General features: G+C 45.4%; 1 protein-coding gene across 10 annotated transcripts in view; it reads left to right on the top strand.

Moving 5' to 3' along the window:
- Positions 1 to 13,279, top strand: part of GRAMD1B (GRAM domain containing 1B) — a 209,906-nt gene extending 196,627 nt beyond the window's left edge. For 6 of the 10 annotated variants that reach the window (XM_053367385.1, XM_053367386.1, XM_053367388.1 and 3 more), the window contains 5 exons: positions 674 to 877; positions 2,109 to 2,199; positions 6,323 to 6,430; positions 7,498 to 7,615; positions 8,771 to 13,279. In XM_053367385.1, coding sequence (XP_053223360.1) covers positions 674 to 877; positions 2,109 to 2,199; positions 6,323 to 6,430; positions 7,498 to 7,615; positions 8,771 to 8,860 — 611 coding nt within the window. In that variant the 3' untranslated portion in view covers positions 8,861 to 13,279. The remainder of the gene's footprint in view (positions 1 to 673; positions 878 to 2,108; positions 2,200 to 6,322; positions 6,431 to 7,497; positions 7,616 to 8,770) is intronic. The other 4 variants (XM_053367391.1, XM_053367390.1, XM_053367392.1 and 1 more) reach the window with 1 other exon arrangement.
- The last annotated feature ends 634 nt before the right edge of the window (positions 13,280 to 13,913 follow it).

The following is a 13,913-nucleotide window of genomic DNA, read 5'->3' as shown; positions in this document are numbered from 1 at the left end:
TGCCTCCCTCTGGACCTCTCGTGCATTAATAATAGTATTGGTATTATTAAATGTATTACCCACCCTTCAGCAGCAGGTCTCAGAGCATGTTATGATGTTTTAAAATTCAGATTACAACCGAATTTAAGAGATTACAACCAAAGAAGTATGAGTGGGCCCCTGAAAACACACATCTCAGGTGTCAACGAGGTGTGTTTTCAGCATTCCCCAAAAACTATATAGTGAGGGTTTGGGGCACACCTCTGCTGGGAGGGAATTCCACAACTCAAGGGCTACCACAGAGAAGGCCCTGCCCTGGGCCGTCGCCACCCCAAAATTCTGAGTGAGTGAGAGGGTTTCTATGGAAGGAGGTGGTGTCTCAGATATTTGGGGAATGTGTTATTTAGAGCCTTAAACACTAACCTGAGGCACCTCAGATTGGGCCCTGAAATGAACTGGCAGCGTATATGTACAGAAAAGCAGCAACTGGCAGTTCTTGGGGTTCATTATATGTAAATGTATTTCTGTCCCTTGAAGCTACTGGCTCGATGGGGTGGGGTTGGGGAGGCTGAAAACAGGCGCTGTTGTGATGATGCCTGTACCCCTGACCGTAACCCCCATTGTGGCTGAAGTGAAAGCGGTGCCTTCTCTCCATGACCGATACCTGCCCCCTCCCCTCGGCTTTCCCTGGCAGAGAGTGAACTGACCAAAACAGAGAGCACATATCTAGCCGAGCTCCATCGAGAATCCCCCAAAGTGAAGGCAAGCAAGCAATCCACAGTGCGCCGGAGGAAGCGGCCCCATACTCACCTGAGGGGGCCTCACCTGGAGGAAGTCCTGAGCCCTGTAACTACCCCCACAGACGAGGAAGCTGTAGGTCGAATCAAGCGTGTGGCAGGTAAGGAGCACCATGTGCAAATGGGGGCAGGGTGGGGGGACATGTTTAGGCTTATGGGATGGGCAGAGGCCCAGGTCCCTCTGAGGTAGTTTCGTTGAGGGTGTGGAATAGGGGTCCCTGAGGGGAAATGGTTTTCCTAGAGTAAGGTAAAGGGACCCTTGACCATTAGGTCCAGTCATGTCTGACTCTGGGGTTGCGGCGCTCATCCCGCTTTATTGGCCAAGAGAGCCGGCGTACAGCTTCCGGGTCATGTGGCCAGCATGACAAAGCCGCTTCTGGCGAACCAAAGCAGTGCACAGAAACGCCGTTTACCTTCCCGCCGGAGCGGTACCTATTTATCTACTTGCACTTTGAGGTGCTTTCAAACTGCTAGGTTGGCAGGAGCAGGGACCGAGCAACGGGAGCTCACCCCGTTGCGGGGATTTGAACCGCCGGCCTTCTGATCGGCAAGCCCTAGGCTCTGTGGTTTAACCCACAGCGCCACCTGCATCCCTTTTTCCTAGAGTAGCGCTTCCCAAATTGTGGCGCAGGGTACGCGAAAGGGTTTCAAAGGGTAAATGGCAGACTTTTTCACTTGACTGTATCGTAGATGAAATAGTATTATTAAAACTACCCCGAAATTATCTTTGCCTGAGAAGGGGTACTCCAATAAGACTAAGCTCTAAAGTGGGGCATGTGGTTATTGTAAGTTTGGGAAACACTGTTGTACAGCGTTGTTGATATTAAATCATAGCGTGGGTGACCAAAGGAGGATTCTCTTCCCCAATATGTATTTTTTTATGGAATGTATAGACCACTTTATTGTAAGGGGGGGGGGAACCATGAAATAAAACTATGAAATTATCAGTAAAAACAAAACAAAACAAAACTACACTTAAAATGACTATTTAAAACATTTTTTAAAAATTTAAATCAGTGAGAAGCTAAAAACAGATTTAAACAACTCTCAGTGTTCTACATTTCTGGATAGGATAGGGATTGCCTTAAGCAAAAATGTGTTCAGCAGGCCCCAAAGAAGGGAAGAAGCCAGCTAAGCATCAATAGGCAGGGAGTTCCGAAGCGTGGTTGCTGCCACGTCAAAATATTGATTTATTACAAATGCAGAATGAGTATTATGTGGCATCTGTAATGATGCCAGTTCTGCAGATCGAATATATGGGACATATGCTTTTGGGTGTGTTTAAGAGAAGGGACTTTACCTCTTTAGCGTAAAACGAATACTGCTTTCCAGGTTCCACTCAAACACGGCATATCCCTGAGGAAAGTCCCAGCGGCTTCCACCTGCAGAGCGTCTCCAAATTGCTGCTCATTATCAGTTGTGTGTAAGTGATTCTTCGACCTGGTTTGTCAGTTTCCTTGTTCTGTTACTGTGCTCTATCTCTCCCTCTCCCTCTCTCCCCCTCCCTCCCTCCCTCCCTCCCTCCATTTTAGTCTGCAGTCTAGTAGGATTATAATAGTGTTAAGATTTTTATTTTTTTATTTTTTGGTAAATTGATCCCTCCCGCCCAGATTTTGAGGTATCCCAAGTCCATTCTCCTCACCCTGAATCAGGTCCACATACCTGGGGATCCTAGGAGGTGTTTGGGCATTAATAGATGTTGAAGAGGGAGTTGTTGTTTATGTGGGCAGGGGAAGAGCTGGGGCAGGGCAGATGGAGAGGGAGACAAAGCCAAGAAGCAGCTGTGGAGAGGATTGCGGAATGAACTGCTTCTTTGTCAAGAGTCAATTGGGGAAAGACCCAGCATGTTTGGGAAAGAGAGGAATTCAAGGGTTGAGAGGGTTCAGACTTCTGCAGAGCTTGCTTACGGTTTGCGATGTGATTGTGTGCCTTCCTCCTCCGCTCCAGAGAAAAATGGTGTGGCCTGTTTTTGCACAGGAAGCAGAGGAGTATAACTCTGCAACACATAAGCATTTAAATTTGTTGTGGCGATAATATGTTTTGCTCCGTTTGTGGCGTTTCCTGTTTTTGGTTAAGTTTGGGGACCTTTTAGCTGTGGACTGGTCCAACTTTGGAGGCAATAAGTTGTACCAGCTGAATTAAAAGCAAGGGAAACCCCAGCATCTATCACCTCCCCAGCTTCAAATTCACCCATCCAGCATTTTAAAATGCTGTGCCTGTTGGTTGGTCTGGAAGAATGTTTTCTTTCATTTTTTAAAAGCAGAACTGTGTTTTTTAATAAAATAAAATAATGCCAGATAAATTGAACTCTACAGAGTTTTGGAAGGACTTGACCATTTGCTGAATAAGACTCTGAACGAACACACACAAATGTGTGAATCTAGGAACTCATCTGCACTATACATTTAAAACAGTGTCCTACCACATTAGAATGAATCTTTATTTGCATCAGCCATTGGCCATAGCAATAAAACAACAATACAATACACAAAGAATAGAAATAAAAGGTCAGTTTTATAAAATACATTTTGGGGTTTTGAATCAATAGTCAAATGCTGGATCATATTCTGATTGCCCCAGCTAAAAACCTTGCAACCTTTGCTGTCACCTGCTCATCTTGATCTGCCAAGAGAAAGGACACTGTGGCAGTGGTTGGGTGACCCAGAATGGACAATAAAAGAGGGGTGATAACCTCATTCCTCAAGTCTTTATAAAGAGTGCAAGCCAGAAGGGCATGCGCCACCAATCCGAGACTGCCATCTCCACAGGACATAAGCGTTTTTTGTGTGGAATCTGTTGGAATTGTCCTTCAAGTACAACCAAGGGCAAGATATTCAATCTTGTGAGCGTAAAAGCGCGTCTATATTTTAGAATTGCTAGGTTATGCAGATAGGGTGCCAGAGAGTTGAAATGGGAAGGTGGAAACTAGTCATACCATTGTGTCCAAGTTGTTCTGATGCTCGATATCATTTAGGCAGCAACAAATTAGACTGTTTGCTTTACTAAAACCCAAAGTGAGTAGCTGTTGTGGTGATAACCACAAGAGTGAAGTTTTTGATAGACAATTATAGTCCAGGCGCTCTTAAATTTTTGTGGCTTCCTGCAAACAATCCTGGGAACTGTAGCTCAAAGACCCCTACCCCTACTCCCCTCCTGGAGCTACAGTTCCCATAGTGGCCTATCAACCCCTCTTTAAAGAGATAATTGGGAATTGTAGCTCTGGGAGGTGAATAGGGACCACCTCAGTGCCCTTAAAAAATGACAGCTCCCAAGGAGTAATAGTACCACTCTTATTCTGCCTTGGTCAGACCACACCTGGAATACAGTGTCCAGTTCTTGTTTCCACAATTTAAGAGGGATGTTGACAAACTGGAACGAGTGTAGAAGAAGGCAACAAAGATGGTCAAGGGTCTGGAAACCAAGCCTTATGAGGAACAGTTGAGGGAGCTGGTTACGTTTTGCCTGGAAAAGGAGACTGAAAGGAGATATGATAGCCATCTTCAAATATCTCAAGAGTTGTCACATGGGAGATGGAGCAAGCTTGTTTTCTCCTGCTCTGGTAGATAGGTCTCAAACCAATGGCTAGCTAAAAGCCTAGCTACAAGACTAATTTGTCTGGTATGCTGTATAGCCTTAGGTACTTTGTTTGGTTCAGTTGCAGTTTGTCTCTACAAGCTGATGACTCAAACAGTGGTGCCACCTGCTGGTGGAAACCACAACCATCAGAGGCTCTGCCATCTAAGTCCACATGCATAGCCTTTTGAAAGGGGGGGCAGGTTCTGCAAATGAAATAAATCAGGTTGTTGTTTATTGGTTCTGTTTGTTTTTGTTTTTGATGGTGCTCAGGAATTGGGGACGAGAGTATTTTCATTTACCTATTATCTTTCTACCCTACCTTTTCTCCCAAGGGGCTCATGGTGAAGGCATACATGGTTCCCCCTTGCATTTTATCCACACAACAGCCCTGTGAGGTAGGCTAGGCTAAGAGTCTGGCCCAAGGTAACCCAATGAGCTTCATGACTTTAGTATAGATTCGAATGCTGATCTGTCCCAGGTCCCTGTTCCAACATGCTAGCTACTACGACACATGGAAACCATGTCCTTGTTGTTGAAGGGTAGACCAGTGACCATGCAGGGGAAAGGGTCCTAAGGCTACTGGATAGCAGCCGGAAACTGCTCCTCAAAGATGTCTTAGTCTCACCCTTGCCCACTGTTGCACAAAGACCCCCTTCCCCACTCCACGTTCCTAGTTTTTCTTCTCATTTTGCATCAACTCCCCAAGGAACTCTGTGGTTTTGCCTCTTGACACTGAGTGCTGGTTACATCCTGCCTTTGGTATCCTAAGCTTCTCAGGATTTGGAGTTAGCTGTGCCCTCTGGTACATGGCATGACGAGTGCTGTGCACCTCCCTGCCCCTTGCACCACTGCTGCATCACCAATGTTGGGTGTCTTCTTCTTCTCTCCTCTTTGCATGCTCTGCAACCCCTCTCCCCAATATGTGTCTGTTGTGTGTCCTTTAGAAGAACTACCCCCCCTTGCGGTTTTCTCCTCTCTCAACTCTAGTTGTGTTTCTAACCTTCGCCTCCTCCATCTTTTCTCTTCCCTGCTCCCATTAGGATTTGTTTCAGGTACCGTCTCCTCCTACTTCTTCTTCACCTTGATTTCCTCTCACCTGTCTCCTTCCGCCTCCCAGCCTGCTGGACTTTTGCTTTTTTTTAACGCTGTCTGTCTGTCTGATCTCTGCTCAGATCCTCCTGGGCTGTGCTTCTTTCTCTTCCCTTTTTCGTGTCATTTTGTTGCTGCTCCCCAAAACTTAACAAAGAACCCCTCTTTTCCATTCAGCTCTCAGCTGAGGGTGGCTCTAGCTGTGCTGCGTTATTTCTGTCCTGCTTTGGAAAGCTCATGCAGCTTTTTCCACCTGGGCTGAAAGATGCCTCCAGAAGATGAGAGGAGGGGGCAGCAAGAGAGGAGGGGGCCTCCTTTTCTAGCTCCTGAGCTCCCCCTGCTCCATCTGTTTCAGAAAGGAGGATGGAGGGGAGCAAGTCACTCCAACAAGGGGGCAGGTTCAGCCCAGGGACTCTTGACTTGCCAAACTCCCAATACTGTATGCATGTTGCCTCAGAAGGGTGGGGACTGTGGGCTCAGCATCTCCTACAAGGTGGGCTTATCCCCACCTTACCCCCAAATCTGCTTTACCCACAAAGGCTCAAGGTGGCTTATAATAAAAAAAATTCTGGGGTGTCAGGCGGACCAGATGTTTCTATAGTAAGTGAATACTTTGAAACTCTTCTGTTCAGGGTGTCCCCTCAATGTTGAAACTTGGGCATGTCCGATCATGAATAAGATATCCACGGTGAATCCATAGAATGGGTTCAGCATGCACAAATGCATAGGGCTTCATTTCATCACATAAAAAGGACAGTGAGTATCTGTCTGAGGCTTTTCAGAAAAGGGGTCCTCCTAGTTGTTGGGGCTTTGTGTGTGAGTTGGAGGAAAGGCCCCAGTCCAGGTTGCATGTCTTTCATTTTTCTTCTTTCCCTCTCCAGTCTGGTGCTTTTGGTAATCCTCAATATGATGCTGTTCTACAAACTCTGGATGTTGGAATACACTACTCAAACCCTCACAGCATGGCAGGGTCTACGGTTACAGGAAAGGTAACACACCCTACAAGCAAAATTTCTTTCTTCTTTTTATAATATTTTTTATTAATTTTAACATATAAATTATAATACATACCACAAAACTTCAACACTTATACAATCTTTTTTTGGACTTCCATCAGCACCTCTGATGATCCACCATTTTAACCACTTCTTATGCATTTCTTAAATTCATATTGCCTTTAATTATCTTAACTAACCATCCTCCCCTTTATCCATTTTTGCAATAGTTCCAATAATTCACCTCACAAAACTTCTTGCAAACCTACAAATGTAGTCTGATCATCACAATTACTTTTCAAATAATCTGTAAATTTACACCAGTCTTCTGTGAATTTCTGCTCCCGCAGATTTCGAATCCTTCCTGTTAATTTATCTAGTTCTGCATAGTCCATTAATTTCATCCTCCATTCTTCTTTCGTTGGTACCATATTTTTCTCCCTATAGGGCGCACCGGCCCATAGGACGCACCTAGTTTTTTGGGGGGGAAATAAAGAAAAAAAATTTATTTCCCCCCAGGCGCGGGGCTGGGGTGGGGGAAGCCCGAGCTTCCCCCGACCCCAGCCCCCAGAACAGGCTGCTATCCGCAAGCCTTGGGAGCCCGGTGGGAACTCCCATCAGGCTCCCCAGGCTTGCGGATAGCTTCCTGAAGCCTGCATTTGCCCCATAGGATGCACACACATTTCCCCTTCATTTTTGGAGGGGGAAAAGTGTGTCCTATAGGGTGAAAAATACGGTAATTATTCCTGCTTCCATTTTTGTGCCAATAATATTCTTTCTGCCGTCGTTGCATATAAAAACAGCTTATATTCTTTTCTACTTATATCACTTACTACGATGCCCAGTAAAAATGCTTCTGGTTTCTTTATAAATGTATATTTCAACATTTTTTTCATCTCATTATATATCATTTCCCAGAAGCTTTTCACTTTTTTACATTCCCACCCCTACGAGCAAAATTTCACTCTGTCCCTCTTGTGGTCAAGCCACCATCGAAACCCAATAATATAAAAAATCTGCACTGCCTTCCAGGGCTCATCTTTCCTTCTCTGCCCTGACAGGTTACCCCAGTCCCAGACTGAATGGGCCCAGTTATTAGAGTCCCAGCAGAAGTATCATGACACAGAGCTTCAGAAGTGGCGGGAGATCATCAAATCATCCGTGATTCTCCTAGATCAGGTGAGAACTTGCATCTAGAACCCTGGTATGGATGTGACTGACCTTTTTCCCTGCTTGCCACAGTTGAATTCACAAACCATTTTCCAGAGGCACAGGGGGATGAACATGGTTTGTGTTTTCTGCAGCACCGTGGAAGAGCTAATTACTCGTGGAAGGGAGATTTGAACAGAAAATAAAATGCTTCAGAGTCAAGAAGATGGGAAATCATTATTTTTGAACTTTAGTTAACTTGGCTGCTGATCTTGAAGCACAGATTTCCCTTCGCCTTCCCCGATAGAGCCTTACACACTTTTTAAACTGAAAGGTTCTATCATATGGCTTCTAGCTTTTGCCTTGGGGGTTGCTAATTGCTTATTCTTTCTCTAGCAAATTAGAATACATTTGTGTGGCTGCAGATTCCCTCCCCCCCCCCCCCGGGCACCCATATGTCTTTCTGTGTGCTGTAACTTAATGGTGAAGTGTTACTCCGCTCCCGCACTAAATGCACACAGCCAGTGGCTCTGATCCACCAATTTGCTTTCTCTGTGTGTAGAGCATATCCCAGTGTGTGGTGACTTGGAGAGCCATATAAGTGAGACGCCTAAAGGCATCATTCGCCTCAGAGCAATCAGCAAGCAGATGTTTGGCCATCATGCTTGACACATGTGAGATGACTGGACCCATGTGTGTGTGAGGGAGATAGCTATTGTTTTTAAGACAACAAAACTGCGTAGTACCCTCACTTGGCAAGCTGTAAGGAAATGGGGTCTTGCCATCAGGAAAGGAAAGCCCTCAGGAAAGTGGTACTTCAGGGAACCTCTGCCTGCAGAGCTACATCAGCTGCAGGAGCTATTCAATTTCAGTTGCATCTCCCTTTGATTGTGTGGAGTTTCCTCTGTTAAAATGAACAGGGAGGTCTATATATGCAAGTTTGTATTTATTTATTTATTTATTTATTTATTTATTTATTTCCCACTTTTTCCCAGAACCGGGACCCGAGGCAGCTTATGAAAATTAAAACGGAATTCTAAAAAATCATGCAAACGATGATAGTTAGAAAGGAACTGAACTATAATGGAATTAAAGCAATGTCAAAAGCAAATCTATTAAAATATGGATTGCAAAAACAGCACAGCAGTATTTGAAAGCTTCCCTTCCCATTTTTTGGTCTTGCAGATGAAGGACTCACTAGTAAACCTCCAGAATGGAATTGGGTCCCGTGAATATCGGCCGGAGCCAGACGAAAAACGGAAACGGTTCCACTAGCAGACAGGAACCCAAGTGCGGCCAGAGGACTGTGTGCAATACATGTACATAGAATATATAAATATATATATATACAGAATATAAATATATATATATATATATTATATACAGATTTTAAAAGAGAGAGCGAGAGAAAAATGAAGCCTACGTACTGAGAAGAGAGAGTGGTGTGTTGATCCGACCTCCAGCACTGGATGAAATGGAGCGTCATCTGGGATAGGGGCAGGATGCGGCCGGGTTGTGCTCTCCCGGCACTGAGGCATTGTGGGAAAGTGCACCCCGTGCCATCCTGGGGCCCTCCCCCACACCTCTCTTAATATCTGTTTGTCCGTCTGTCTGTCTGTCTCCCTCTCTCTCCGTCTGGGGTGTGTGTGTCGGGGGGGGGGTATTTCACCCAAAGGGAAGAATCAGAAGGCGTGAGATCCCACCCACTCACCCTCTCCTCCACATTTTACTGAAAGCGAGAAGCTGCTTATAGGAGATACTGTCTACTCTGGCTCTCAGGATAGTCACTGAGGCTGGCAGGATGAACCCTCTTAACTGCTGCTATCACTTTTTTTCCTGGCAAGCTCTGTTGGAACGGCTCTGGGTAGCCCATCAACCAAGTGTTTGCTTCACAGCCTCCTTTTTACAGGGTTATCCTTTTAATGCTGACCTGGCTTGGTGCATGCTTCCCGTACTCCTTTCTGCAACTCCAGTGGAAAATACGTGCCCCCCAGGAGGGCGTAGCAACCTCATTGTGTCCTGGAGCGAGTTTTGCAATACAGGTAGCCAGGGATTGCTTCTTGAACGCTCCCAGGTTCAGCTCAGTCCTTGACGCTCATTCTCTTCAATGGGAGGAGTTAGGTGAATGTATACCCCCCTCGTTTTAGTTTGACAGTGTCCCCTTTTGGTGTCGGAGACCCCTCTGATCATTGTGCATTTGCATTTCCATCTATGTATATCGTAGGAAACTGCTGCTTCACTGAAAGGGCTATACACATATATCCTTACCGGAGTGGGGGGTGGGTCCCAAAGCAAGTTTCACATAAAGAAAAACCATACCCCAATTTCCCTCTTCCCGAAAACAAATGAATTGATGGTACCGAGCTTGGATGCTTGGAAGTCCTCAACCCGGTTCACAAGCTCCTTTTGCATGGATTATTTGCATCTTTTGTGTCCCGCTGCATCCAGGAGAAGTGTAGAAAGAAAATCAGCCCCTTACTACTAAATGAGGAAATTGCTACTGCCTAAGCAGACAAATGGATCTTTTTGGCAGCTGCAGCTGCTTCTCAAATGCATGACTGTCTCTAGGATAAGTTATAGGGACCAAGAATAGTCTTGGGGTGATGTTTCAGGGTGGGCAGGTTGGTAGGCTGCTGACGACTCTTTTTAATCAAGTGAAGCCCTCAAACACCCTTTGGTAGCAGAATCAAGCCCAGTGTTGGTGACCTAAAGCAAAACAAACAAACAAAACCCTGATAACTCTGGAGAAATACAGAGTTTAGACCATATCCTGGCCACTGCTTTTGGGAAATAACATGCAAAACATCCAGTTTTAAGATGCTGGGAACTTTTCAAACAACAAATTAGAATGATCTGGAATTAGTTGAAGTCAAATGACAGTTCTATATTTTAAAAGCTTTCTTTTCTTTTTAAGTGGCAATTATATAAGTCGGGGCCCCAGAAGATTAAGCTCCTGTAGGGTTTACTTTGTTTTGCAAGAAGAGGAGGAGGGAAGATTGTTTTTCCACCAGTATAGACTTCACAAGAAAGTGTGGTTCACTGGTTTTTCTAACATATCCTTGTCAGCAAGAATCATTCCTGGTGGTTTGAAGGACAGGTTGGAAAGGCGCCCCCACCCCCTTTACAGGCTAGGTCCTAATTCAAGGGCTGTTTTCCCCACAATTGAGCATTGACCCAAAATGGCTGCCTCCTTATTCCAGTGAGCAACGTGTCAAACTCTTTAAGAGGGTCAGACTTGTTATTCCAAGATCCCACCTCCCACCACTGCCCCCATGGTTGGCCTGTGTGTTTTGTGAACAGAGTAAGGCACACGGAAGGTGGGGGGAGGTGAGTTTTACTTTCCCCCTCTCTCTGGAGTAATGGCCACATTGACCCCATAGAGTTTTCCCATGGCTGGGGATCTTTGACTTACCGACTGTACAGGAAGGCAATAGATATCCCTGTCAAAGGGCACTGAACCTGCATGCATAGCTGCTGTGTTCAGAACCATCCTGTTAAGTTTTGCAGAGCAAGCAGATTTGCAAGGACGAAGGAATATGCCTGTGTCTCTGCATGGTGCTGTCCTTGCAGGTGGAGGAAAGGCTTCTGCTGCTCTGGGGAGACAGGATTAAGATCCTAATTCAGTCTTACTGAGGCACATCTAATTTGTTTGTTTTTTTAGGGATGGGGGATCAGTTACCCTCTAGTCATTGTTGGGACCTCATCTCTCATCAGCTCCAGCCAGCATGACCAGGGATGATGGGAGTTGCAGCCTGACAATATCTGGAGGGTCGCAGGTTTCCCCATCACAGACAGGAAATATGATGTTTTCTCCCTTTGAACTGAGTTAGAGCATATAACTACCCTCCCTGCTGGATTGGTCATTGGTGTTGCAAGGTAAAGATGTGCTGCCTTCTCTGTCTTCTTAAGGATGCTACACCCTGGTTATCATTTGGTGAGTTAAAGGTGCAATGAGGATGCAGGACCTGTTGTACCTGTGCTCTTCCTGCATCCCACCCACCTCCAGGCAAACAGTTCCTTTGAGGAAGGACATCCTTAGAGGACACTTGCTTTGCGACCTATTAGTTGCATTCTCCTGCCCCCAGTTGATACTGTGATTTCATCTCCACCAAGTTCAACATAGCTGCAAAGGACGCCAGCAGACCTATAAAGCAATCACCCTTGGGGCACAGATCAATTTGTTGTGCTTTCCTCAGGCCCATTGTCACCTTCTCAGTTTCATTAATTGGACTGACTCAAATACTTTTCTTTTTTTAAAAAAAGCCTAACAAGTTATTGTGGAGGAAATGCTAGAGCTGAACACCCCGCCTGCACAATGGCCTTTCTGTTGCACAAGTGGGGGGGGGTTGGTTCTCAGATTTTGTTCTCCATGCCCCCCCTTCCTTATTCTCTCATTCTCTGGCATCTCCCTCATGCTTACCAAAAGCACAGGTGACTCTTGTTTTTGTGCCATAACACCCCCTTCCTAACCTCCTCCAGATGTGCTAATCAGCCAAATTGTAGTGTTACCACTCACCCTGACTTGCTGAGCTTCAGCCACACACCTTGTTGAGAAAGAGAGTGAGTGTGACCATTTCATCTTTAGCAGATTCTGCTAGGATATATTCTCCCCTCACCACTGGAAAAGAGGCGAAACCTGGTAGCAATTCACCTTTCTATGCATTCTGCCCTTCTTCCACTTCCTTTCCCCCTCTTTCCCTCAAGTTCCCAGGCTTTTGGCACCCTCTAGGGCTGGCCTGGTGCTGCCCCATACTTTTCTTTCCTCCCCATGTCAGCAGTGTCTTCTAAAATGAATGCGGCTAGGGAAGCAGACTCCCTTCCGAAGGAATCACATTTGCACATGGTTCAGAGTATCTTCTCTCTCTGACCCATGTTTATTATTATTATTATTATTTTTAATTACCTCACTTAATTTTGGCCAGTTTTTGTTGCTAAGGTTTGAAGGACTGGCTTCCCAACCTGAGCTTTGCATTGGATTTTTTTTGGGGGGGGGGATGGTGGCATAATGTAGCAAAGGATCGGAAGCTGCTTGGGTGATTTCCCCATTGTTCAATCTCCTCTGGAGTTTGGGAGAGTGATTTCTGTTACTGCTTCCTTGAGAAATGAGCAGCCACTTCATTATAATGTTCCCTGTGTGGTGGTGATGATGACCTTAAACCCACCTCTCTTCCTCCCCCCCCCCACCTTAAGCATGAACATCTGGCTTAGTTACTGACGATTGTTTCTCAGATGTGCAAGTTTTCCTGACTACATTTCAACACCTTTATTGGTGGAGGGGTGGGATTTTTTTGGGGGGGAGCGGGGGGGAGAGACATAAAGGGAACAGACCAGAGGCCCTAGCCCTTCCGCACCTCCCAAATATTTCCCACAGCTGGAAGGGTCTGTGGTAGGAAGACAAAATTCTGGCATTGGGCTGATGTGCAGAAGGACACCCCTGGTTGTGTCTGTAGGAGTTGTCTGGCTGTGTCTGTGTGTCTGACTCTGTAACTATAATAAAAACTTTGCGCTGTGCGCAAAGTCTAGTATACAAATTGATTTAAAAGGAAAAAAAACAAGAACCACAAACTTGACTGCTAGAAACTAGGAGTTTAAAAAAAGGCTACAAAGCCAAAATCTTAATGTAAAGTAGCTAGGGGGGGGAAATGGAATAAGAGTATGAATAAAATATAATGAACAAAAGAGAGAGAAAAAGCATGGGTTCTTTTGCTTTTTATTTTGCTGTCTGTTTTCTATATCTCCTGTGCCTTTTCCACACACATCACAGACAGAAGACACAGTCTACCTTTAGAGTTGAAGACATCGTACACGATTACCTTTGTGTGCCCATGTTGTATTCACCGTCAGAAATCCCATATGAACTACTGCATTAGAAGGCAGGCGGAAGAAGGTGTTATTTCTTAAAGAATTATGGAAGTAGTTGTGGTGTGGGAGAGAAAACATAAAGGGGTTTATCTTTACCATTCATTCTTCTGAAGCTTTCCTGGTTCCAGAACTGCTACTTAATTGCTCCACCTCAAGACCTGAGGGTGTTACCAGATTCTATTATATCGGGTAAAGAATGCAGAGGCTGGATTTAGACTCAACTGGATTAGGGTCAGATAACTTCCCAAGGGTTAAATGGCAAATCATGGGCAAAATCAATTAGGAGGCCTTAGTGCGAAGAAAGCTCCTCCATTGTTACTTTCTGCAGGATGTGATGGAGTGCGCTTAAAGTGGGCATGACAGCTGGACCCTTCGCCATGTGGAATTATGGGTGCTGCTTTGGTTCACAATTTGAGTAGCTCCACGAAGCGTGACATGTTAAAGAAGGTGAGTTGCAGCTCTAAGC

The sequence above is a fragment of the Podarcis raffonei genome, chromosome 15, assembly GCF_027172205.1.
Source record: "Podarcis raffonei isolate rPodRaf1 chromosome 15, rPodRaf1.pri, whole genome shotgun sequence".
NCBI lineage: Eukaryota > Metazoa > Chordata > Lepidosauria > Squamata > Lacertidae > Podarcis > Podarcis raffonei.
The sequence above is the reverse complement of the archived record's forward strand: the minus strand, read 5'-3'. Positions and strand labels throughout refer to the sequence as shown.